The 22,817-nt window shown below is 41.4% G+C and overlaps 1 protein-coding gene across 10 annotated transcripts in view; it reads left to right on the top strand.

The window, feature by feature from the left end:
• Positions 1 to 22,817, top strand: part of LOC135293073 (cAMP and cAMP-inhibited cGMP 3',5'-cyclic phosphodiesterase 10A-like) — a 123,550-nt gene that overhangs the window by 15,772 nt on the left and 84,961 nt on the right. For 4 of the 10 annotated variants that reach the window (XR_010355243.1, XR_010355252.1, XR_010355237.1 and 1 more), the window contains exon 3: positions 20,595 to 20,655. The exons of 1 other annotated variant lie outside the window; for it this stretch is intronic. Coding sequence is in view for 3 of the 9 variants with exons in the window: in XM_064407084.1 (XP_064263154.1) it covers positions 2,378 to 2,570 (193 nt within the window). In the remaining 6 variants the exon portion in view is untranslated. 5 more of the 10 variants (XR_010355259.1, XR_010355265.1, XM_064407086.1 and 2 more) reach the window with 5 other exon arrangements.

Consider the following 22,817-nt stretch of genomic DNA (forward strand, 5'->3'; position numbering starts at 1 on the left):
AAAATGAGTCATATACATAAATGCTGGCTTATCATTATGCTTTGCAATTAAGTCAAGCTGTACTTTCCTCTTACATAGGGAAAAACTAGAAAAATTTTACTTTTTTTTTCAACAAACTCTAAGACCTCTTGGGAACTCCCCTGTTTCCAGTTTGCCCTTCTGCAATCTGTTTCTGCCTTTCTGACAAGTTAGATTTTAATTTCTTGGCAGATCTTTCTGAAACCTGTGTCTGGTAGTTTGTAACTGAAGACAGGCAGACTAAACCAGGCTTTCCAAAGCTGCTCCTCTTGTGTAAATAGTCTAGTGTGACCCTCTGACTCTGCCATGGATGGTGGCAGTGGTTGGGAAATAGGTCCTGGGGACTCTCAGCTGTGCAGTGTCCTTGGAGTGGTAGCAGAGCTGCCTGAGAAATCTGGGAGAGGAGAAGCAAGCAGCATTTCTTTCCTGACAATGAAGTGAAATGTTGGCTTTTCCATGAATAAAGTTGGAACTATTGATCTGTTTTGGACAACTGACAAGTGAAGATCATCACAGAGCTGTTCAGCTGCCTTCACACGAGCCCTTTTTGGTCCATTTATGTGTTTCAGTAATGGGAGCTTTGCCAGGCACCAGGAATTCCTGGTGTGTGCTGGTTCCCTGTAACAAGGTGAGCTACCAGGAAAAGCACTGTAGATCTCCAGCCTGAAGACTTTTTCAAAACATACTCTCTATTCCTGTCCAATATAAACTAGACTTGGGCTGCTCAGCTGCTGAAATCCTTATGTGGTCTTACCCAAAGTTTTCCTCAGTGCAGACCCTGGACATGGAAATATCACCCCGTTAACTGCTGCTGTTTTCCCTGCAGCCCCTCTGTTGTCACTCTCTATTTCTCCTCTGGAAACACCAGGGCTTCACATGGGTTGTCACCACCAGCATAATTCAGTTTGTGTGGGTCCCTTCCTTATCCAAGTTGTTGCTGGGGCATAACTGAGGCTGCTCATGAGTGGAGTGAATTATCCAGGCAGTCATTACCCATTCCTGGACATTGACTTCCCATCCCAGAGGGCAGGTGAGGATTCAGACTGTGTTGTGAAACATGAGTTCAGGAAGTCTGAAGCTTTGAGAAAGCATCCAGGATTTGCACTGGTTGTGTTGTGCTCGTGGAATTTGTGCTGCTGGGATGTGCAGAGCCCTCAGTGCAAATGAAGGGTGTTGTACATCTCACAAGATGTTCAGGAGGCTGAGAAAGGAGGTATAACCTCATGGTATTTGGCATCTTTTTGGGTGTGGAGCTTTGAGGGGCTGGAGTTTTTGCTCCTCAGCTGGTCCAGTTGGTGAGGTCACCATGAATGCTGGTTCTTGGAAACTGGAGAATTGAGTTATAGTGAGAAAACTCTGACTCCCTTCTCTGTCCCCCTGTGACATCAAGTTGCCTACCCCAGCAAACCATTTTTTTTTGGGGTGGGTGGGGGAATTCAGAACCCCCACACTGGCTGCATTTGTGCCTTGTTTTCACCCTCTGGAGAAAGGCAGCAGAGTGGCAAAGCAAGGAATGGGTCTTGTCATTGGGAGCTGGGGGTCACGAAGACCAATGGCCAGCAGAGCTGCATCGTGCAGGGGTGTTCAGGTGAGACAGCCCAGAGTGACACTGAGGACGACACAAGGTCACCTGCTCTGGCTGGGCACCACAGCACCTCTGTCATGGTGTGCTGGGTCTTCCCTTTATGTAGGATTTACCTGTGTGTCTGCAGAAGGGCAGGTCATGGGCAAAATAAAAGGAGAAATTGCCTTCCTCAACAGCTGAAGGATGTGTAGGTTGCCCAGCTGAAGCAAAATTGAATTTCCAGAGGAGAGGGCAATGGAAAAGGATGATAAGACACAATGGACTGAGTGTACATGAACAACTCCTACAGTGTTAAATTGACTTTGAAATAAAATATATGCCCTTTGAGTTAAGTTACTTTGAGTTTCTGGGGCTTAAGTGTACACTGGAACTCAAAACTAAAAATGGAGGGGGAGTTGAAAGGCCCAACATGGTTGTGACTAAAGTGAGGTCCATGTAGAGAAAATTAAGGCCTCTGAAGGCAGAAAACCAGCTGCAGAGAGTTGAATGGGTTGTTTCAGGTAGTATTCACTAGAATAGACTTAAAAATAATGAACATGTTGATGTTTTTTTGGCAAAATGAAGAGCTTGTTTTGGAGCTGTTTAAATTCGTGGCGGGTGGGAGGGAATAATACTATTGTAAACGTCATGAAAACAGGGGAACAATGTAGATCTGAACTCTTATTCCCAATGGGTTTTTTCTTTTTTGTGTTCTCTGGTACATGCTAAAAATATTTTCAATATCTTAACATCTGCATTGTTATGAAATATGGCACGTCTTTGTTTTGTTTTCAGCTGTGTCATTCTTCCATTACATTTTGTTCCATATGCTCTCTTCAGTTGGGATGTGAAGTCATTTTCTTCAGACAGTTTTAGGCCTAATTGCCTTGACTCCAGAACTGCACTGTACACCACTTGGAAGAAGTTATTTCTTTTGTTCTGGCTCAAAACAAACCCCAGGCTGTATGTTGGGGAATATGGATTGTGAAAATGTCTTCTGATTGGCAGAGGGGAAGAAAAAAGGGTAAAAAGAAGACAGTTATGCTTCTTTAAAGGTGGAAGAACATGAGGCTGAAGAAGGACTGGGTATACCAATGTATTTGGGATATTTCTGTGTTTTAGCACATCTTACCTCAAGTGCAGCCTCATGTCCCATTAATTTGATTCAGTTGGAGGATGGGACGGCTGGATAAGGCAGACCAAAGCTCCAAAGCTCCAAGCAGCAGAGGAAGATGGTGGATGAGGGTGGGAAGCAGTTCTGATTCGTGTGCAACAAAAGCTGCAAAACAGGCAAGAAACAGGGCCAGACTTGCTGTGAGCACAGGAAAGGGAGACATTAAATCAGATTGGTTAAGAGGGCAAGATGGCAGAAGATGAGGGGCAACCATGGGGAGCTTGGATGCTGCTGCTCCCCAGAACACTGCCTGAAACACAAGATTTCTGGGCTCTGCTTTCTCTCCTAGCCTGGGGTGCTGCAAAGTAAGATGGACCCTGGTTTTGGGTCTAATGCACCTGTCTCTCAGGTGTGCAGTAGTTGACAGGTTGCCCCAAAAGAAAAAAAAAAAAGGAATTTGCCTGGTTTGATTATTTTTTCTCTCCCCTAAGTTTGAGGAAACTTTACGTGCACACCATGCACTTTTAAAAACTTGCTAAGGTGACAAATCTTGGCCACCAGAACTGGGAAATGCTGAAATCAAAGTTGCACGTGTTACTTTAATTCTGTTTTCATGGATGTGTGTGCTGTAGCAGAATTGAAATAAATGGTAAGTACTGGAGGTTTTGTTGAGTTTTGTTTGTTTGTTTTCGTGTTTGTTTTTCCTGGGAGAAACACACCTGTGATAAAACTATGGTGTTTAGGGGATGAATCAGGGATAGGCAGGTAATGAGATGTCCACAGATATTTCTGAGATTAATTTTTCTGCACAAAGCTGTAACAGACATTTGCCCTTGAAAACATTCTCTTCCCAGGGGCTCTGCCACCTGCCTCTGTGTGCAACTCCCCTCTTGTTCATGGCAGCAGCAGCCTCTGGGAATTGCTGAAAACCCCTCAAAGGAGGGGGTTCCCTGCTTTGAGCCCTTGTCCAGAGGAGGTGCTGGGCTCTGCAGGCAGCCTTCATTTATAGCTTTGAAGTGGCCAACATCCCACTAATGGTGCACTCGGAGAACATCTCATCTCTGAATCTCCCCTCGTCACAAGAGTGGGAAAGTGTGACTGACAAGGCACAAGGACAGAGAAGGGTCTCCTGGCTGAGGCATCAGGTGCTGTGAGAGGGAGCTGGATTCTGGCATTGCTGCCTGTGCCACAGAGCTCCTGCCCGAGGCTGTCGTTTTGTGGCCAGCTGCTCAAACACTGGTACGTGTCTTGTTTTCTGGGTTTCCAAATCAACTCCAGGAGCCACGTGGTCATTCAAAGCCAGTTTTAGATGATTTGCTCTGAGGAATTCAATAAAAGGCACAACCACTATTAAGGGGTAATAGGGAGTGAGGCTTAACTATTGAATAGATTACGTGAGACTGGAAGGATCAGACAGCCTGAGGTCTGGAATGGTCTGCTGTTTGAATTTTCAATTCCAGGTCAAACATAACTTGCTGGGGTTCCCCTCCTCCCCCCCACCAAGTTGTTATGTTCCCCAGAGTGCAGTGCACTTAAACAGAAGTGATTGGAACAAAAAAGGCAATAGATGTGTCAGTTAATCTATAGCTCTTTTCTGTATTAAGTTAGTTTTAAATAGCATTAAAGGCTTGGTTTAGTGAAGCACTTAGTAAGGCATCTAACGGCATATTTGAATTGGGGCCAGCATTGATAAACTTGGATACTGTGTGATAATATATTCTAATAGGAGCACTGCATCCACAATGGTTAATGTGTACATCCCAAACAGGGCTGTGCTCTTCCTTCTGCTCAGATTCAGGGCTGCAATTTAAAGCTGGTTTATTTGTGGGTTTGGTTCACAGTTTTCCAGTAAAAATGGGATAAAAATGATTTTTTTTTTCTGTTGAAGTGATGGATTTGTAAACAAAGTTTATTCTTTAACTTCCCAAAATACCTGCTGTCTGTCACAGACCTCACTCCTGCTTTGATTCCTTTAACACTTCTTTATTTTCTGGTGGATATTGGACCATTTGATGTCCCTGTATGAGATCCACTTACAGAAGGTTTTCTGAAAGAGGGTTCTGAGGCTTCAGGAAATGGGAAGGGAAAAAACCAAACATTCTTTAAGCAGACCCTCATTAAAACAATGCTTATTCTTAATTTATGGAGAAATATGCAAATTGTGTCTGGAAGGTCACTGTAATGAGACCTTTACAATTTTAAAAAAACCACTATTTGCTAGGTAAAAAACCAGACACAAAACCAAACAAAACCACAAAAACACTAAGGCTAAGACTTTCACAGCTTCCAGAAGGTAAAACTTCGAACAGTTATCCTCTTAAAAGAAGGGATAAATATTAAAAATTTCCAAAACACATGAAATAAGAGCAAGAAAAGTAAACTTGCAAGGAATTAGGATTGCAATCAAGGACCTGTCTGTGTAAGAGGCACAAGATGTACCTAAAGCATTATGCAGATTTTTGAAGTCTTGTTAAAGTCATGTCAACCTGAACCATTATAAACAGAAATTAAATTAAAAGACACATTGTTTTAGCCTGACAATTGATTGAAAAAATATTGACTTCATTTTGCATTTAATTCCTGAAAAAGTTTTCAAAGTCATTTCCTGTGACTTTGGGCAAGGGCACCTTGGCAAAATGTTATTTAAAATGTTGTGAATCCTTCATTAGTTTATAGGAAATAATAATAGATTTTTTTTAAAAGTACTTTTTTTAACATTGTGGATTTAGTTATTATTTCAAATTTTAAATAATTCTCAGTAATTCCATTTCCTTTAGGTCTCTCTTTAAATCAAATCAAGAGTCAGAAAATGACACAGTTTTCTAAATGAGGATGCTGCCTTCTAGAAAATAGCATCTTTTAGATAATAGAAAATTTAACCAAAGTGTTCACATCCAAAACAAAATAGCTGTTATGTGCAAGGAAGTGAATATTTGATTATTTTACAGTAAAATGTAACTGCATTTGTTGTTAAGAGACCAGTGAAGTGGATACATTCAGAAAAGCTGTGATTGGAGAGAATGGCATTTCCCATTGTACCCTCATAAAACTAAACGAAGCAAATAATGTTTGGTTTTCATGATGCATTTGATCAACATGTTAAAATAACATAATTTGAATTTAATAAAACTATTACCACCTTCATTTATGGAAAAAGAAGATGTCTCCTTTTTTTTTTTTCTTATTTGTGATCATCAATTGAACGATTCTGTCTGGAAATTCTCCTACAAATTGAGCATAACAGCTGATAAAATAAAAAGTACTGTTTCAGTGTACAGTGATAGGGCACTTTGCTAGTTTTAAATCTTAATTTTGAAGTGCTCTGGTGACAAAATTACTCCTATTTTCTGTATTTATGCTAATCTTTCAGTGAACACAACTAAGTCATAAGAACCCCTAATTTCAAATTTCCACCTTTTTCTTTAAAAAGAAAACCTTAGTAAATTTTATATAAGTTACTCATAAATATGTGTCTCTGCTAGGCAAAATACCAGAATAGCAAAATATAACTTTTTGTCCTTCTCTTTAGCTCTTATTGGAAAAAGTTATGACATACCTTGTTTCCTTTCTATTTCCACATCTGGGTTCTTGTTCTCTTTCTTCATGCACAAAGGTCTAACTCCAGTCTACAAAAAGACAAAAATCCCACAGACAACAGTGATGTAAAGATTTAATTTTTTTCATCAGGAATGTGTTTCTATATTCCTATTGTGCCCCATCTGGGTAGTGTATATTTCTCTGGTGTGTAGCCCCAGCTGGGTTCATGGTTGTAGAGGAATTTTGTGTGTATGGGTATCTGATGCATCCATAAATTAGAATATAAACAAGGCTGTGCTTTAACCCAGCAACATTTAAAACAGTAGGGTAATCTGTAGTCTTTCCTCTCCCTCCTGGAATAATTGTTCTATAAATTTTTTTTTCACCCTAGTTTTCTTCTTTAGAATTTCAGATTCTAAAAAAAAACCCCTCAAACCAACCTAGCCAGCTGATACTGCCTTAGTGTATTTCTATTTTTATTTCTATTTTTTGTTAGCTGTCATAAATATGTTAGGTCATTTGAATTTTTGTTTTATATATATCCCTTCTGTTTTATTTATGTTTGTATATATACATAAAAATATGGGAGGGGTTTGTATATATATATTAAAAATATGGGCTGTACATATAAATAAATAAAAATACATGGGGTGTGTGCATATATATATATATATACACACACACATGTATTTTATACCTATCCAACTTCCTTTGGTTGTTTCTATCATTGTGACTGAGAAAAATGGGGTTTTTTTCTCTTCAAAGGAAGAAAATCACCCCTCTCAGTAGGTGATTTGCAAATGCAAAGTTGTCCTGCACATCTAGTTCCACTTCTGGAACTCCCCCTCCAGAGAGCATATGAAGGGAATATCCCTGGGTGATTCATAGGAAAAAATTGTGAGTGGGGGCAAGATTTTGACAGAAGTTAATGACAAAAGCCCTGTTGACTCCAGTGGGATGAGAGGAGTCACAGTCAAACACCAATGGTTTAAATTACTGTTGTTCCCAGACATAATTTGTGCTGTTTCACCACAGTTCATTGACTGTGCCTTACTATGCAGCTTATGAAAACTAACTCAACTAGTGGCAAAATTCACCTAATCTCAAAATTTACTAGTGCTTTTGTTGTTCTTATCAGGCAGCAACTTAAAATACTATTAGAAAGGTGTTGAACAAAATCAAGCTTGGTTAGTTTTAAGTTTTTTTTTAATGCACCTTTTTCTCTCATGTGCTTTTACTTCTGTAGAGGAAAAACAAGTTTCAGTTCAAATTCACAGTGGAGATCAAGAAGTACATTGATAGTCTGCTAAGACTTGAGAACCTTAATGGCATTGCATGATCAGTAGTGCAATAATATAAGGAATTTGTTAAGCACTTATGCACCAAGATCTGCCCTGTTCTGTGGCTTCTGAGTGCTGAGATTTTGGGTTCAAAGTATTTATGTCTCAGGCCTTGCAGGAGTGGTGCTGCCTTCGTGAACCTGAGCCCAGCTGGTGAGGTGTAGGTGGTACACCTGGTGTTCCTCTGTGTGAATTCAGTGAAAAACCGGGCAGGTTTGAAGCAGGACCCTAAAGATTTGTTGCAATTTTGGTGAATTACAGTGATTTGTCACAGCCTTGCCTAAGCAGGGATTGCTGCATTGCTCTGCAGAAAGTCATAGAACTAGAAGACAGCATCTAGAATATCAAAATCTCACATTTGTGGCACTAGAAATACCATACAAAGTAGAGTTATGATTTTGAAATTCAGTTTATTTAGAAGAGAGTTGTTGATCTTGTTCTGAAAATGTGAACCTGCGTATTTGGTAGTTTAGAGATCCACCAATTTTGCTAGGAGTTGCCAAGAAGAAGTTGCCAGCTTGGACCAAGGATTGCTGTGGTTGCTATGTGCAAAAAGCCTGGAACAAACCAGCGGGAAATAATACCAGGGTGGGAAAGTATTGCTATGGTTACAGAGTATTTTCTTTAAAGGAGAGGTGGATAACACAGCAAGAATCACTGAAACTTAGGAATAATGTATTATACAGAAGGAAAATGACTGAAAGATAATAACTGTCTTCTGCTCTTAATGGCATTTTGTTAGTTTCCAGCAAAGAGGGATTTAATTAAAGGAGGAATAATTTCTGAAAGCTTTGTTAGAAAAGTATCCTTAGCTTTTATTTTTTGAAAATGGAATGCCAGCACAATACCTTGCATATTTTGGCTTAGTCTCTTTGTTTATTAAAACAAAAAAGATTTTTTTTTTTGTCAAGGAGATTAAGAGTTCTTTTAAAAATAATAAAAGTGTAATTATACACAAATAATTTGGTTCATATAAACTTTTAAAACAGGCTTTCAGAACATTAAAAACTATAAAAGAACTGAGTTTTGCAAAAGATATATGTGATATAGAGTGACTACAAAATACAATAAAAATTATAATAAGTTATAAAAGCCTGCTTTAAGTGGTGCTGTAAATCTGAACTAAAAAATTCATCTGGGAAGTATCCTGATTTCATTTGTAGACGAAATGGTTGTAGATGAAATGTAGATTAATTGTTCTGCAGGATTTAATTGTAACCACCTCTGTGGGTTTGAGCCTGAAAATCAGGCAGCAGAGGACCCCTGTGCAGCCCAGAGTTATTTCTGATGGCCTGGGCTGGGCCATGCCCACAAGTGCCCTGCTGGGAAAGGTGGGGCTGGGGACTGGGGTGGCCTGGGCTACATTCCAGGTGGCCACCAGAGCCACTCTCACTCCCCTCCTCAAGTGGAGAGGGGAGAGAAATTAAGAAAGGCTCGTGAGTTGAGGACAGGGAGGAATCACTCAGCAGTGACTTCATGAGCAGCCTGGTGGCGGGTACAGGACAGATCTGTGCTCCAGGAAAAGGGAAAATGTGAGAAGTGGACTTTTTTTTGTTGTTTCCTGTGGCTCCTGTACTGTTTGTCCTTCACTCTGACATCCATGCCTGGAATGCTGCCTCGTTCAGCTGCTCCTGGAGGCCACCACTGCACTTCACTGGGGTGTGGTTGGTGGAACCAGATGCAGCTCCTGAGCTGTGTAAGTGCTGAAGGTCTGCACCCGACCGTGGCTCATGTGTCAGCCTAATCCCTTGTCCAGGGACATGGAGGAAAATTTATTGTGCTGGGGAGTAAAGGATGGGAAAGAGAATAAATGGACAATTGCTCTGTGCTCGAGAGCCTGCTCTCCTTCAGAGCTTGACTCCACCACACCACATCAATTGTTCATCACATCTCTGCCTTGGGCACAATTTGGGGAGGAGGAATTAAATTGTCAGGTGAAATATGTTCAGCTGTTTGTGACTGTTTTCTGTTCCTTTAGTGCCATTTTGCCTGTACTGTGGGGTAGGGATTTGAGACTTGGAGGTGAGGCAGCATCCTTTTACTTTGCCCTTGACAAGTGCAATTAAACATGGACATAACCTGCTGTACATAGCAATGCAGACCCTGGATATTAAAACTGAGATCAAAGACCCTCCTCAAGTAAATTTAGTAGTTTTTCCAGCAAATTCCTCACTTCTTTGCAGTGGACACATTAGACAGACTGTGGAGTACAGCGTGGGGAAGGAATAGTCCTGATGGGAATTTATTATACCAGGGCTGGACTTCTGTATAAAAACACTGAGACAAAGGTCCTGAGAAATCCAGAACAAAGATCTGAGATGGGGGAGAAGCAAGGGAAATTAAGTCAGCTGGGGAGATGAGGAATGGCCATTTTGTCAGGAAAACAGGGAATTTAAGAAAGAAGTCTTAAGAGAGAAGGGAGAACTAGACTAGATGCTGGAAGGAAATGAGGAGCTGGGACCAGTGGGGTAATGATGAGGGCCAGTGCTTGGAAGCTTGACAGTGGATGAAGAACAAGTCCTGAAAGGAAAAAAAATCAAGAGTATAGAAGGAGAAAATGTCAAGGCTGAGGAAATGGGTCAAAAGTTGTGTGCAACTCAGGTGCACTGCTCCTTGCAAAGAGCCAAAGATTTCTGAGCAGAGGCTCCTTTCTTTTCCTAGATGTCTTGTGTAGCTGACCCACTGTCAAAATGATGGCTTGCATGGATGAGAGCATCTCACTGCTGTAATTATTCCCTCCATTAGTACAAATGACAGAGACAAATGTCATGTGGATTCAGCTGTTCCACACTGGGCCATTTCCCTATGAGCATTTGTTTTACATTTTTTTCCCTGGGGTTTTAAAAAATATACTGAATAAAAGCACATTGAATAATAAGGTAGTAAAATAATAAGGTAGGTGCTAAAGATTATCCAAAGTTGGAATAAATTTTTATTATGCTGTCTTAGCTCACTGTAGTTCTGATTATTTAGCCATGTTAGAGGATCTAATTACATGCTCACATGATATTTATTCCACAGGACTTCCTTCTTGCACTCACTAGCTCAGGTGGATTTGCATGGGGGTACATCAAAATGTGACAGCTATGGCTTCTGAAAGATGTGTTGTGAAAGAGAGAAGTTTGCAAAGCAAGAACAACTCCCTTAAGGACAGCTGAGGGCTGCCCAGGGGCTCTCCCAAGGTCTGTGGGACACTCCATTCCCTCACCACTGCTGCAAAGCTGTGTTCCCTCCTCCTTTATCCCATTTTCAGAACATCTGACTGCTTGGCATTGCTGAACAGCCTCCTGTCCTTCAGAGAGGTCAGTGACAGCTGCATTTTGAAGGTCTCTGGCTCCTGGTTGGAGACACCTTACTCAGACATGGTTGCCCCCAGCCCAGATCTGTGGGAGGGTCTTGCTGTGGGCATGGCTGGGGTGGTTTGGAAGCAGCTGAACCATTTCAGTATTTATTTATACACAATTTAAATAAATATATGTTATATATTATTATATATTTCAGTACAGCTCAGCTGGTTGAGGTCGCCTGGCACCATTTCTCATTTTCTTTGCTACAGCTGAAGCTGGATGACCACAGTCATCCAAGCCTTGCTCTCTTTACAGCTCAGTTCCCCACGTGTGAAATTAAAATAGTTCTTCTCCCCTTTTTTCATAGGTAGGCGGTGCTTATAAATATTATGGAACTCATTTTCCCAGTATGCATAAGGTGGTGATAAACCCATGAAGAAATTTGAAGTCTCAAAGCTGGAGTTAAATAGGAAATGGCAGGAAAGTCTGTGACCATCTGCTGAATGGCAGAGTAAACTGGAATATCCCATTGCTTGTTGAGCAAACAGCCAATGATCTTGTGCACTGACTGGGATGGACCTGTTCAAAAATTAAAAAAAAAAAAAAAAAAGAAATCTAGGTTTTGAATAATAACAGAGGATTTTTATCGTGGTGTGTGCACACACAAAGCAAGATGGATTTACAGGTGCTCAAGGGTCCTTCAGTCTGGCCCCATCTGCCTTTGAATGCTCAACTTCCCAATCTTTCAGATACCTTTTTGTGCATCATACACTTTTAGAAGCACTAATGCTTTACAAACCTGTGTGCCTTTTTACCTCCTTAATGATTCTGCAAAAGCATTAAGGAACTGGGAATAGTAATTCAGCAATTAAGTTTTCCTGAGATAAGTACTTAAGAAGAGTTCTAAAAAGCTGGTCCCTTGCAAGCCCACATGTGTCTCCATCTGGCTCACAACCTGAAAGATTCAGAAAGTCATTGAGATAATTTCTTTCAAGATCATGGCTTTCAGTCCTATTGTTTAGGTGCAATGGACATTATATTTAAGGACTTGCATAAGCAAATTTAACATTCCTTAGGTCTTGAAAACTCCTTCTTTCTCTCTGTCCTGTTCTTGCTCCCACTCTTCCTTGAAATCTGACATTCATTCAGTTTGCCAATGTTTTCCCATGGTTCTCAAATAAGACTTGATTTAAATAATGACATGCTATAGAAAAGAATTAGGCTTCTAGCCATAAAAACTGTGAATAAGCTATTTGAATTTTAATTAATACATCACATTTGTACAGGATAATTTTTTTAATAAGTTGTTGAAACTTTTTTAACTAGAACAAAATAATGACAGTTTCTCAAAGACCAGAGAACTACAACTCTCATTTCTTCTCTATTTTAACAAAACCTAACCAAAATGAACCTTTTTAGCTATTATGAAGAATACTTAAATTTTTTGATACATCATCAGTGAAAGCAAGTGCAGTTCTTGTTGATGAATGTCACTGCTTATTAATTATGGCATTGATTGTTTATAAAACAGCTTGGTAGAACAGAACAGAGAGCAGGGTGCTGATCACTGATCATCAGTCTTGTTTATGCTGATAAGTTTTTGATGTCCTGAATAATCCCAGTGAGATAGAACTGGAAAAGAACAATGAATGGGAAATCTTCCTGAAATCTTCCTCCTTCCTTTCTACTGGGAATCACTGCAGGACTCTTCTTTTTTAGTGTAATCATTGCTTGAGATGATATAACAAGATACAAGGATGCTGAAAAGTACTGAGCAGATGTTTTTACAGACACATGCAGTAAATATTCTTCCTGGTTTTGTATATATGGGACAAAAATTCACTTGTACAGGAACATTCCAGGCATGAGGGAGCTGTTGCAGCCCTCCTGTTTGTGTGCCCGCCTCCAGCACAGTGAGATTATTCACAGCATGTCTCATTGTAGCCATTGAGCCCCAAAAGGAGGCTTTAAGGGTGTCCATTCACAGCAAAATCCCAAAATTATTACTGTGCATCAAACAAAATATGTCACCACCAAAGCCTGAAGCTGCAGCACCTGAAAATACTGCAGCAGAAGTGAGAGTAATTATTGGTGCTGCATTCCTTGATTGGCTTTATTGGCCTCTCTGAGGAAGCTGAATAAATATCAATGTACTTAAACTGGTGCTGGTCCCTGAGGAGCCAGTTCAGAGCTACAATATCCCTGCACCTTTCTGAGCCAAGGGATTGAGTTCATATTTTCCTTAGAAATGTTGCTCTGGAGAAGCTTTTAATTGTTTTCAGAAGTGTATTAATAGCAAAGAAGAAATATTTGAAGATACCTTTCCCCTTTTTTTTTTCCCCCTTAATTAGAAAGATCATGGGTCTGTAAATATTTCAGAGCATAAAACCGGATTTGAAAATAGGGAGGTCACTGGAAAAGATGGGAGGAAAATCTAAGCCCTGGCAGTGTAATTATTTTTGTGGGACAGAGTGTATGAAATTTCATTGGGAATATGAGGCACAGGTGCAGGGCTCTGTTCTGTTTTGGCTGGTTTTTTTTTTTTTTTTGGTGCTGCCAATGTCTGAGGGGTTCTCAATAAACTTTGTGCTGTAAGAAAAATCACTTGCTGTCCTATTCTGGAAACAAACCAGTTTGTTTCCCTTTTTCTGCTGTGGTAAGGTGGCCTAGATTTGCCTCTGTGTCTTGTTGAATTATAAGTAGTTTCTGGTTTATGGCTGAGCATAATTGCTCTTACCTTGGGACAGGCAACGTACACATTTATGTGATAAAGAGCTTTAGGGTCTTGGACACACATCTTGCCCAAAGGATTCAAATATGAGCATGGAAAGGAGTCCCATTGTAATTTGGGGTGCTTAGGGTGGGTTTTGGTGCCTGCACATCGTTGCTCTGTGCTCTTTGAGGTGCTGCAGTGTGTCCCAGGCATGGGGTGTGCAGCCCTGGGCAGACCCTGAGCCCTCTGGAGTTTGGAGAACTGGCTGCAGGAGGTGCCACCAGAAAACTGGACTGGAAGAACTGAATTGCACCTGTGAAAGCTGGAGAGAATTTGTGGTTACTGCATTTGTGTCAGAGAAGCTGTTTGTTTGGTAGCTACCACTTTGGCAGTAGATTGTCTGATAAGAAGACCCAAAAGAAAACATTTTCTGCTGTCCTTCCTATGATAGTTTGACATTTCAGAGACTGCAGTGGGACTATACCAGTTCATCAAACTCAGAGAGCTTTTGCTGCTTTAGTTCTGTTGGAAAACAACATGAGAGCATCCTACAAACAAATACCTGAGTATCTTTACTACTTTTAATTATGGAAATATTTTACGTATATTTCCTTTCTAAGTTCTCTGTTCTAAGCCCACTCTCTCAAAATGCTGGAAAACTGTGGAAGAGGCAGAAAATGTCAAGGTAACAGAAGTGAACTGTCACTAAAATCTTACCTTTTATACTCCAGGGAATACCTGATATTGGAGAGAGAGAGAGGAAGAGAATAGTGAGGCTGAGGGATTCCTTGTGGTGGAGGGAAGGGAAAGAAAACAAAACCTGTCTCAAGAAGCCCAGCCTGTGTCTGAAAGTAAGAAATAATGGTGTCAATAAAAGCAGTGTGCACCTTAGTCCAAGTATGCAACTTTTCCTTTCCTCCAAGACCTGTACACCTGCAGGACCTACAGAGGCAAGCACAAAGCCCTGCCCCTGGGGAGGAACAGTCCTGTGCCCCATCCAGGGATGCCCAGCTGGGAAGCAGCTCCAGAAGAGGCCCAGGGGGGCTGGTGGACACCAAACTGAGCAGAAACCAGCAGCGTGCCCTTGCCTTGAAAAGGAATAATTGCATCCTGGGCTGTGTTAGGAGGAGTGCTGCCCAGCAGGTGAAGGAAGGGCATCCCTGGGGCATCCTAAGGTGATCCTTCCTCTCTGCTCAGCCCTGATGATCTGCAGTGTTGGGTCCTGTTTTGGACTCCCCACTAAAAGTAATGGAGCTACTAGGGACATCCCTTCAAGTGAAGGGACACAAAAGTGATGAAGGGTCTGGAGCATCTCACCTGTGAGCAAAGGCTGAGAGCTGGGACTGTTGTTCCTGGAGAAAAGAAGGCTTTGAGCACAAATGTGCTCAAATACCTGAAGGGGTGTTGCAAAGCAGACAGAGCCAGGCTCTTCTCAGCGTTGCACAGGGACAGGAACAGAGACAGTGGCCCCAAACTGAGGCACAGGAGGCTCCATCTGAATGTTAGGAATCACTTTTTCACTGTGAGGGTGACAGGGCGCTGGCACAGCTTGCCCAGAGAGGTTGTAGAGTCTGTCCTTGGAGGTGTTCAAAAGCTCTCTGAAGGTGGCCCTGGGCAATGGTCTGCAGGTGCCCCTGTTTGAGCACAGATGACCTCCAGAGGTTTTGTCCAGCCTAAACTATTCTGTGATCTTATTGATGTGCTGACATGCCTCCTTTGAGGCACTTCTTTACAAAAAAAAAAAAAAAGGTGGAAATTACCTTCACTACTCTTGCATCTGTTTATTTAACCCTCAAAATGTCCTCTATAAGTTATTTTTTTATTTATAAAATTAGTTTATATTAATGTCTAAAAACTGGTTTTTATTTTAGAAGGCTTAGGTAATAAGTTCTGCTCCTCTGTAGCACTGCAAGGTCTGCGAGTAGTTCACTGCACAGTCCACACAACTCTGCTGATACAAGTAAACAACAGTGTGGTAAACACCACTGCTCTGTGGAACATAAATTCACTCACTGGTGGTAAAACAAATATCAAAACTCTCTAAACATATCTAAGCTCCTAGATATGAATTTGTATACATTATCTGACCACACTTTTGGCATACTGAGATCAGATGGGTTATTCTTGGATAGCTGAACACTTCCTTCACCTTTGATTTCTTATTATTTTTTCTTTTGCACTAGATTGTCACCTTATCATTACACTGATACATATAATTCCGTTCATTCTTGCTTGCAGCCATAATGTAGTTTTGAGACAGTTGTGCACACTGAACAATGTACCAATCTGATTGTTACTACTCTACAAGTCTCTCCTGTCTCTTCCCATCCCCTCTCTCTCTTCTCCAAGAAGCAAAATGCTGATTAAGTTCCTTTCACTTGGAAATTTTGCTCTGATTACAGACATGATGACTTTTTGTTTCCTTTTCTTCCTTTTTTTTTCCCTTCACCTACTTCCGAATGGAAGTAGTGGTGATCTTTCTCATTGTTTTCTCTGAAGTAATTTATTTGATGCTATTTATTCTCTTGTGTTTAGGTAGTGACTCAGTAGTCTGGATGCTCTGGTGGAGGTTGCTGGTTTGGTGGACACACTCATACTGGTTTATGTCAACACAGAATTTCTCCTGTAATGTAGACTCAAGATAAATATTTTGAAGGAGATAAACTTGAAGTGTTCATAGCATTTCTTTCTTTAATTGGTTTCTTGGTTGGTTTTTTTTGGTGAAATTTTAAAAAAAGATAACTTCTTCCATCTTTGGAAGAGTTATCATAAGTATTTTGTGGGTTTTCCTCCTCTTTCTTCCTGCCACAAGTTATCAAACCATTAATGGTCATTTGTACTGAAATAGTCTGCCAGTTACAATAAACCTGCTTGCTGTGAGCTGGGCTATATTAATTATATTGAACAACAAATTATGGGGTTTTTTTTAATATTTGTTTTGCAGTTCAGTTCTACGCACAGTTCCTTGGGGACTGAAGACTAAAAATATGTGTAACTGTACAGATTGTTCTAGCTGTTAAAGAGCATTTCCTTATTCCTGTAAGGACTTGCTGTGGGAGCAGCTCTGAGTTGACTGAAGGGCAAATTTTTTTGGCAGAATGAGAGTCATCCATCTAATACCAGATCAAAAGAGCATCTCTCTCAAATAGATGCTACTGAAATTTTTTAAAAAGTGAAAAAAACCTAGAAATTGGAAAGTCACAATCAAAAAAAGTTCTTACCGATGCCCTGCCAAGAAGCCAACTGGTTTAAAAATAAAAAGCCCAGGAGCATCAGTGTTGACCAGGGACAGTGTCTGGTTTTGCAATGCAGCACCTCATGTTTTCATTCCATCCACGATGCCTGGGGGACAGGTTTTTGTATCTCAGTATTAATGGGCTTGCTGCCACATAATTGGTGAACTTGTTGCAATGAGAGCCTTGGAATAAGAATTGTTTTTTGAATTCTTCCCAATAGTGTAGGAGAGTAGGACAGCTAAAAAGTGACCCATGTAAGTAAAGATATTTAGGATGGCTTTTACTTGACATTATAGAACGCTGTCCCGTAGGCAAAATGTCTTGGAGATGCAATTTCTTCAATCTTAAGAACTGGAAGTTGGTTCAAATTAAATCTGAGAAGTTTATTGATGTTAGTGTACCAATTTTGAATGTCTTGAAAAGCTTGAAAGTGTGGGTTAGAAATAAATCTCTTTCCAGGCTCTGCATGTGTGTTTTGTGCAGCAGCTAAAAGAAACATGAGCAGATGCTACTCTAGACTAAATTCCTTTAAATATGTTATTCAAAACTTAAGTTTGCACATAGTTTTGGTGTCACAAATGGTTAATGGTTCAGAATTTTCCTCTAACCCTGCAGAAAATGCCTGTGCACCACTGTTCATTTCATTAGGTTAAAACCTGCAGGACTGTTGGACTTTTTGATGCTTGTTAGCATAAAGCAAGGAAGTTGCTCTTTTTGTTGGGCACAGGATTGGTAACCTGGAGATGAAGTTCTATTCTTGCCTCAGTCCCCAAGCCTTCCTGTGTGACCTGGAGAAAATAGTTTAGTCTTCTTTAGACCTTATAAAGAGGAGAAAAGTTCTGAAAGTCCTCAGTAATGGGACTTTTTCATTCCTGAGCATTTTCACGATGCCTTGTGATTCTGAAAAAGAAGGTACCAGATAAAGGCAAAGAACTGATTGCCTTTATTTTTGCAAAGAACTTTTGTCGATGTTCTTCCTTTTCAAGGTTCAAAAGCACAATTTGGAAAAGCCTTCAAGTCTCATTTCCTTAATATATCCATCATCAGACATAAACACCTTTTTTCCCCCCTCCCTCTCTCTGGCTCATTTTTTAGCTTTTATTTCTTACTCCTCAGGAAAGTCTCCTACAAGTGATCCATGTGTTTCTGCTGATTACTACTTGATGCCATTTTAGAAAAATGTGGCATAATTAAGTAGTAAGAGGAACTGGGCAGTAAAAGGGGTAGCTTTTGGACAATTCATTAAATACTCGGTGCCTTTTAATGGTAGGGTACTTCCTTTGCTCATGAATTATTCATTTTAATGTTTTGTTATAATGGCGACAGTGTTCGGTCTCTGAGGCAGTTCTGGACAGCCTTCCTCTGCTGAAATACTGCACAGCAGCAGCTACCATTTATTTTATAAACTAATGCATCTAAGTCAATAACGCAGTGAGTAAGTGTATTTTCAAAATTGAGAACATGAGAAAAGAGGACAGATAATACTGTAACTAAGGGGATCTGTTTTGCTGAAGGGTTCAGTTTGTTTACTTTTCTACCAACTATTTAGGGATGTAACTTAAAATAAATATTTTTACAGATTATTGTGTTTAGTATTAGATTCAAATTATGTCTATAATGAAAACAGACATTAGTGTCTCTGCTTTATACAGCATTGTGCAATAAAAGGTAGTTTAAAAACACTCCCTGTACATAAACACATCTAGTTTTTCTTTAAACTAATGTTTAAAGGTCTCTTTGAAACAGTTTTTTAAGATGAAACATAACACAACCGCATAACCCACACAGAAAATGCATCTGAGTCATGTGTGTAGAGAAATAAAAGTTTCTTTGTGGTATCTAGTATCAGTCTTTCATTAAAGCATGGACTTTCCTGAAGAGAAATTCCAGTGCAGGCGCTTGAGGGCTCTCCCCATCTTCCCCCCGCCTCCCTACACTTCCCTGACTCTGGGTTAAGCCCCTGGGTCTGGGCAGGGTGTGTTAGGGACAGTCCCGCGAGGAGCAGGGAATTTGGGACTGGGAGCAGGGAATTTGGGGCTGGGAGTAGGGAATTTGGAGTTGGGAGCAGTGACTTTGGAGCTGGGAGCTGAGAATTTGGGGCTGGGAGTACTAAATTTGGGGCTGAGAGTAGGGAATTTGAGGTTGGGAGCAGTGAATTTGGGGCTGGGAGCAGGGACTTGAGCTGGGAGCCGGGAATTTCAGACTGGCAGCAAGGAAATTGGGGCTGGGAGCCGGGAATTTGGAGTTGGGAGCAGGAATTTGGGATTGGGAGCCAGGAATTTGGAGATGGAATCAGGGAAATTGGGGCTGGGAATAGGGAATTTGGAGCTGGGAAGACGGAATTAGGGCTTGGAGCAGGGAATTTGGAGCTGGGAGACGGGAATTTGGGGCTGGGAGCAGGGAATTTGGAGCTGGTAGCAGTGAATTTGGAGATGGGAGCCGGGAATTTGGACCTGGGAGCTGGGAATTTGGAGCTGGGAGCAGGAATTTGGGACTGGGGACTCCGTGGTGCTGTTCCCAGTGGACACCAAGGCGTGCTCCTCGCAGTGCTGTCCCTCTCTGATGTGATTTTGGAAGCGCCGCTTTCTCCCCAGCCGTGTCCTCACTCCCAAAATGCCTCCGAGCCAGAGATAAGTGCGTGTGGGGGACGGAAGCAGTGAGCAGATAGATGAGTGATTAGGTCATTGGGATGAGGACGGAGGGGTTTTTTTTTGTTTTTTGGGTTTTTTTTACGCCGAGCTCCCTTCTCGTTTCTTGCTGATCAGATTCCCTGCGACCACGGAGGGCTGAAACTGCGTAAGTAGAGGAAACAAAACTCCATAGATGGATAAAGCTGCGGAGCTGTTAAGGAGCAGCGAAGAAGAGAGAAGCCTGAACTGAAAGTATATGTGGTTTCGGGGAATCTGAATCATGCAGTATTACTTTCACTTTTTCTAGGCTTGCGTTTCCTATGAACAAACCATCGGGGAGATAGAGGTTCTGATTTAGGTAATGTCTTTGGGATAACACATCCTGCTGGAGGGGGAGTCCTTGTGCAAAGGTCGTGCTCTGTGAGCGGAGAGCTTTCCCCGCTGCCCACGTCCACATTGTTTCTGCTGGGAATGGCAACTTTGGGCCTTTTCCTGCGGATTTTTCACATGTTTAGGTGACCACCCCATGTAAAATGGAAGCACCAATAGGAACCCCTCCTTTCCTTTTTCCTGTAGCTCTGCTCAGACCATTCTCTGTCAGCATGGTAGTGGTACAAAGTGTGTGGTCTTTCAGCTCTGACTAATGCATTTTGTGCTGTGTGACTGAAAATGTCTCGTAGTCTGCCAGGGCTGACTGAGGGTTGTGGAATGCGGTGCCTTTTCTCTGTTTTTCTCCGATTTATTTTTCTCCTTCCCTTTTAATTTTTTTCCCCCTTCCCTTTTTTTTTTCTTTTTTTTTTTTTTTCCCTCCAGTACAAATGTGTAGGCAGCTTGTTGAGAAACCTCGGGATGCAGGGGAAATGCTTGTGCGTTGTGGAATGCGGCTTCCCCTGGGAGACCCCAGCCAGGCGGGCAGTGAATGAGCAAAGTGGAAGAATGAGAAAGGGAGGAGGTCGGAGGCAGGGACAGATAGGAAAGAGTGAGCGAGGAGGAAGGAAGGAGGTGGAAACAGAGGGGCCCATTTCCCTTTTTTTCTGAAGCAATGACAGCTGGTCCTGTCCTGCCTCACATGACAAAGTGCTGTGGAGAGGAGTTTTTAAGCTGGAAGCCAGTGAGCGAGGGTGGTCAGCTGATTGTATTTTAATTTCTTTCCAGGCTTTAGTCAGGTGATCCCTGATGAGTAGCCAGCCCACCAAGAAGGGACTTGAGCACACAGGTAAGAGAGAAGCTGTGTACTCTACATGCAGCTGGGGGGTCCGGGGGAGGAGGTAAACAGCTCTAACATTGTTTGAATAGTTAAAAAAAATCCAGACTTGTTTGGATGTGTAACACTGTGATTGTCTCTTTCAATGCTGCTACTTCTGCTATTCAGTCTTGTTCTCGGTTTTTTTTTTTGAATCTGTCTTTAATTAGAAGCTTTATTGCAAAAAAAAAAAAAAAAGAGAAAAAAAGAAAAACCCAATTGTGTGGTGTTAAATATAGACCTGGGTATTGCATGGATATTGCATTTTGTTACTTTTTGAATAAAATAACTTTCCATAATGCAAGTGTGTCAAACTCATATTTAGAGGGGAATTCCCAAATACTTGAACTATGAGTCATAAAAAGTTAAAGGACCAGTACAACAGTTCAGGATAAAAACTCCGTTCTGCCTTGGGTGGCTGCTTTTGCACACATTGGTACTAAAATATGTCTTAAAAAACCCCCCAAAGATTCACAAAGCTGAAGCTCTTTAAACCCTGCTGACCATAACCTAGAAGATAGGTGGCAGAGGCGAAACAGATGAGTGGGGAGGAGGATGGTGCAAGGGCTCTTGGTTTCATGCATCTTTTCTTTCATCGTGTCTAACAACTTGGTGAATCAGTCTTCTTGTGTGCTGAGGATGCTTCAAAGAGCTCTGGCTCCTTAATTCCTGTTATATAATGTCTTAGCAAGAAAACAGACTCAAAACCAGTAATAAGTGCATTTAGTGTAAATGAAATAGTACAGAATAAAAATTCCTGGTGACTGTGACAGATAAAAGTGGGGTTTAACTGGTTTTATGTGTGGCTACTGTGCCACACTCTCTTCTCTTTTAACATAACTATGCAAAATTTTCTTCCTTACTGTTGTTTTTCCTTTTTAGAAGAGCTCAGATATTCTCTGAAGTTCTGAATTACTCCTGTTTAAAGATGTGTTCAGAGTTTTTTTAAGGTGAAAAAGGCATGCAAGTGTTCCCACCTGGAGCTCTGAAAAACTCCTCGTGGTCTAGGGTTGAAAACTTTACTTTGGAAACCTGTCATACAAATTTCCATGTTTTACTGGTGGCATTGCTCCTGCTCACTAATTTGCAGTATTTAAATAAAAACTATTTGAGCCGTACCTTTTTCTAAGAGGCTGGTGCTATAGAAGAATATATATATATAACAAGAATAATAAAGACGCGTGGCTTTCCAATTTTTTGTTTAATTCCATGATGTTTCTCTTTTTCTCATTGTTAAAAAGTCTCTGCTTGTGACAAGCTGGCTGTGGGATGTTGGTATTGTCTTATAGCAACAACAACTGGTTCTTAGATGCTCAGATATCCTGAGGTTTGATGTGGACGAGACCCTGGAATGGGGTTGTGGGATAGTTGCAGGAGTGTTTCTGTTGGCTTCAGTGGACCTTTACCATGTGCAAGGCTGAGGAAACACTCAGGTTTGAGTGGAAATCTGGGAGGATAATTACAAAAACATGGGAAGCATCAGAGAGGTTGAGGGTAACAGTGGATTTAGAGCACGGGCTAAGAGCTGTGAAGTTGGTTTTGCACTAATCATGGCACAGAGAGGTCTCCTCGGTTTCAGATAATCCTTGGCAATAGTTCTCCACTGAAGGTTTCTGAGATGTGCTTTTCCCTTTTTGTGGGATGGGAGGAGGAGAGGTTTCACGAGGTGAGGAAAGCTTGGTGGAGTGAAACAATGCCAGGCAGAAATGGTTCTGGACAGCAGGGACTGCTCTGCAGCGGCTCCTCTGCTTGCCCTGAGGGCCAACAAAGAGATACCTGGAACTCAGTGCCCCTTTCCCCTAAGAACTGGGAATTCCATGGGCTTGGGGGTCTGGAAAATTAGGCAGTAGCCCTGAAAGTGGCCCAGCTTCCTGCAAGCCCTTTCACATTGGTTTCATCTTCAGCAAGGGGATCTTTTATGAATGGATGCAAATCTTCTTAAGCTCCTTGCAGTTGTCCTTAGGGGAATTCCTGGCAGGTGGGCTTGTCCGGGCTGCAGCTGCAGAAATGCTGCCAGGGCACACCAGGGCTTCATGTCCTCACTCAGGGCTGCTGCCGTGGAGTGAAAGAGGGTCAGACACGTGGAACTGGAATGGGAAAAACTTTCAGAGAGTATGAGAGTATTCATTTCTTTG

Source organism: Passer domesticus, chromosome 2, assembly GCF_036417665.1.
Source record: "Passer domesticus isolate bPasDom1 chromosome 2, bPasDom1.hap1, whole genome shotgun sequence".
In the NCBI taxonomy this organism is placed as follows: Eukaryota; Metazoa; Chordata; class Aves; order Passeriformes; family Passeridae; genus Passer; species Passer domesticus.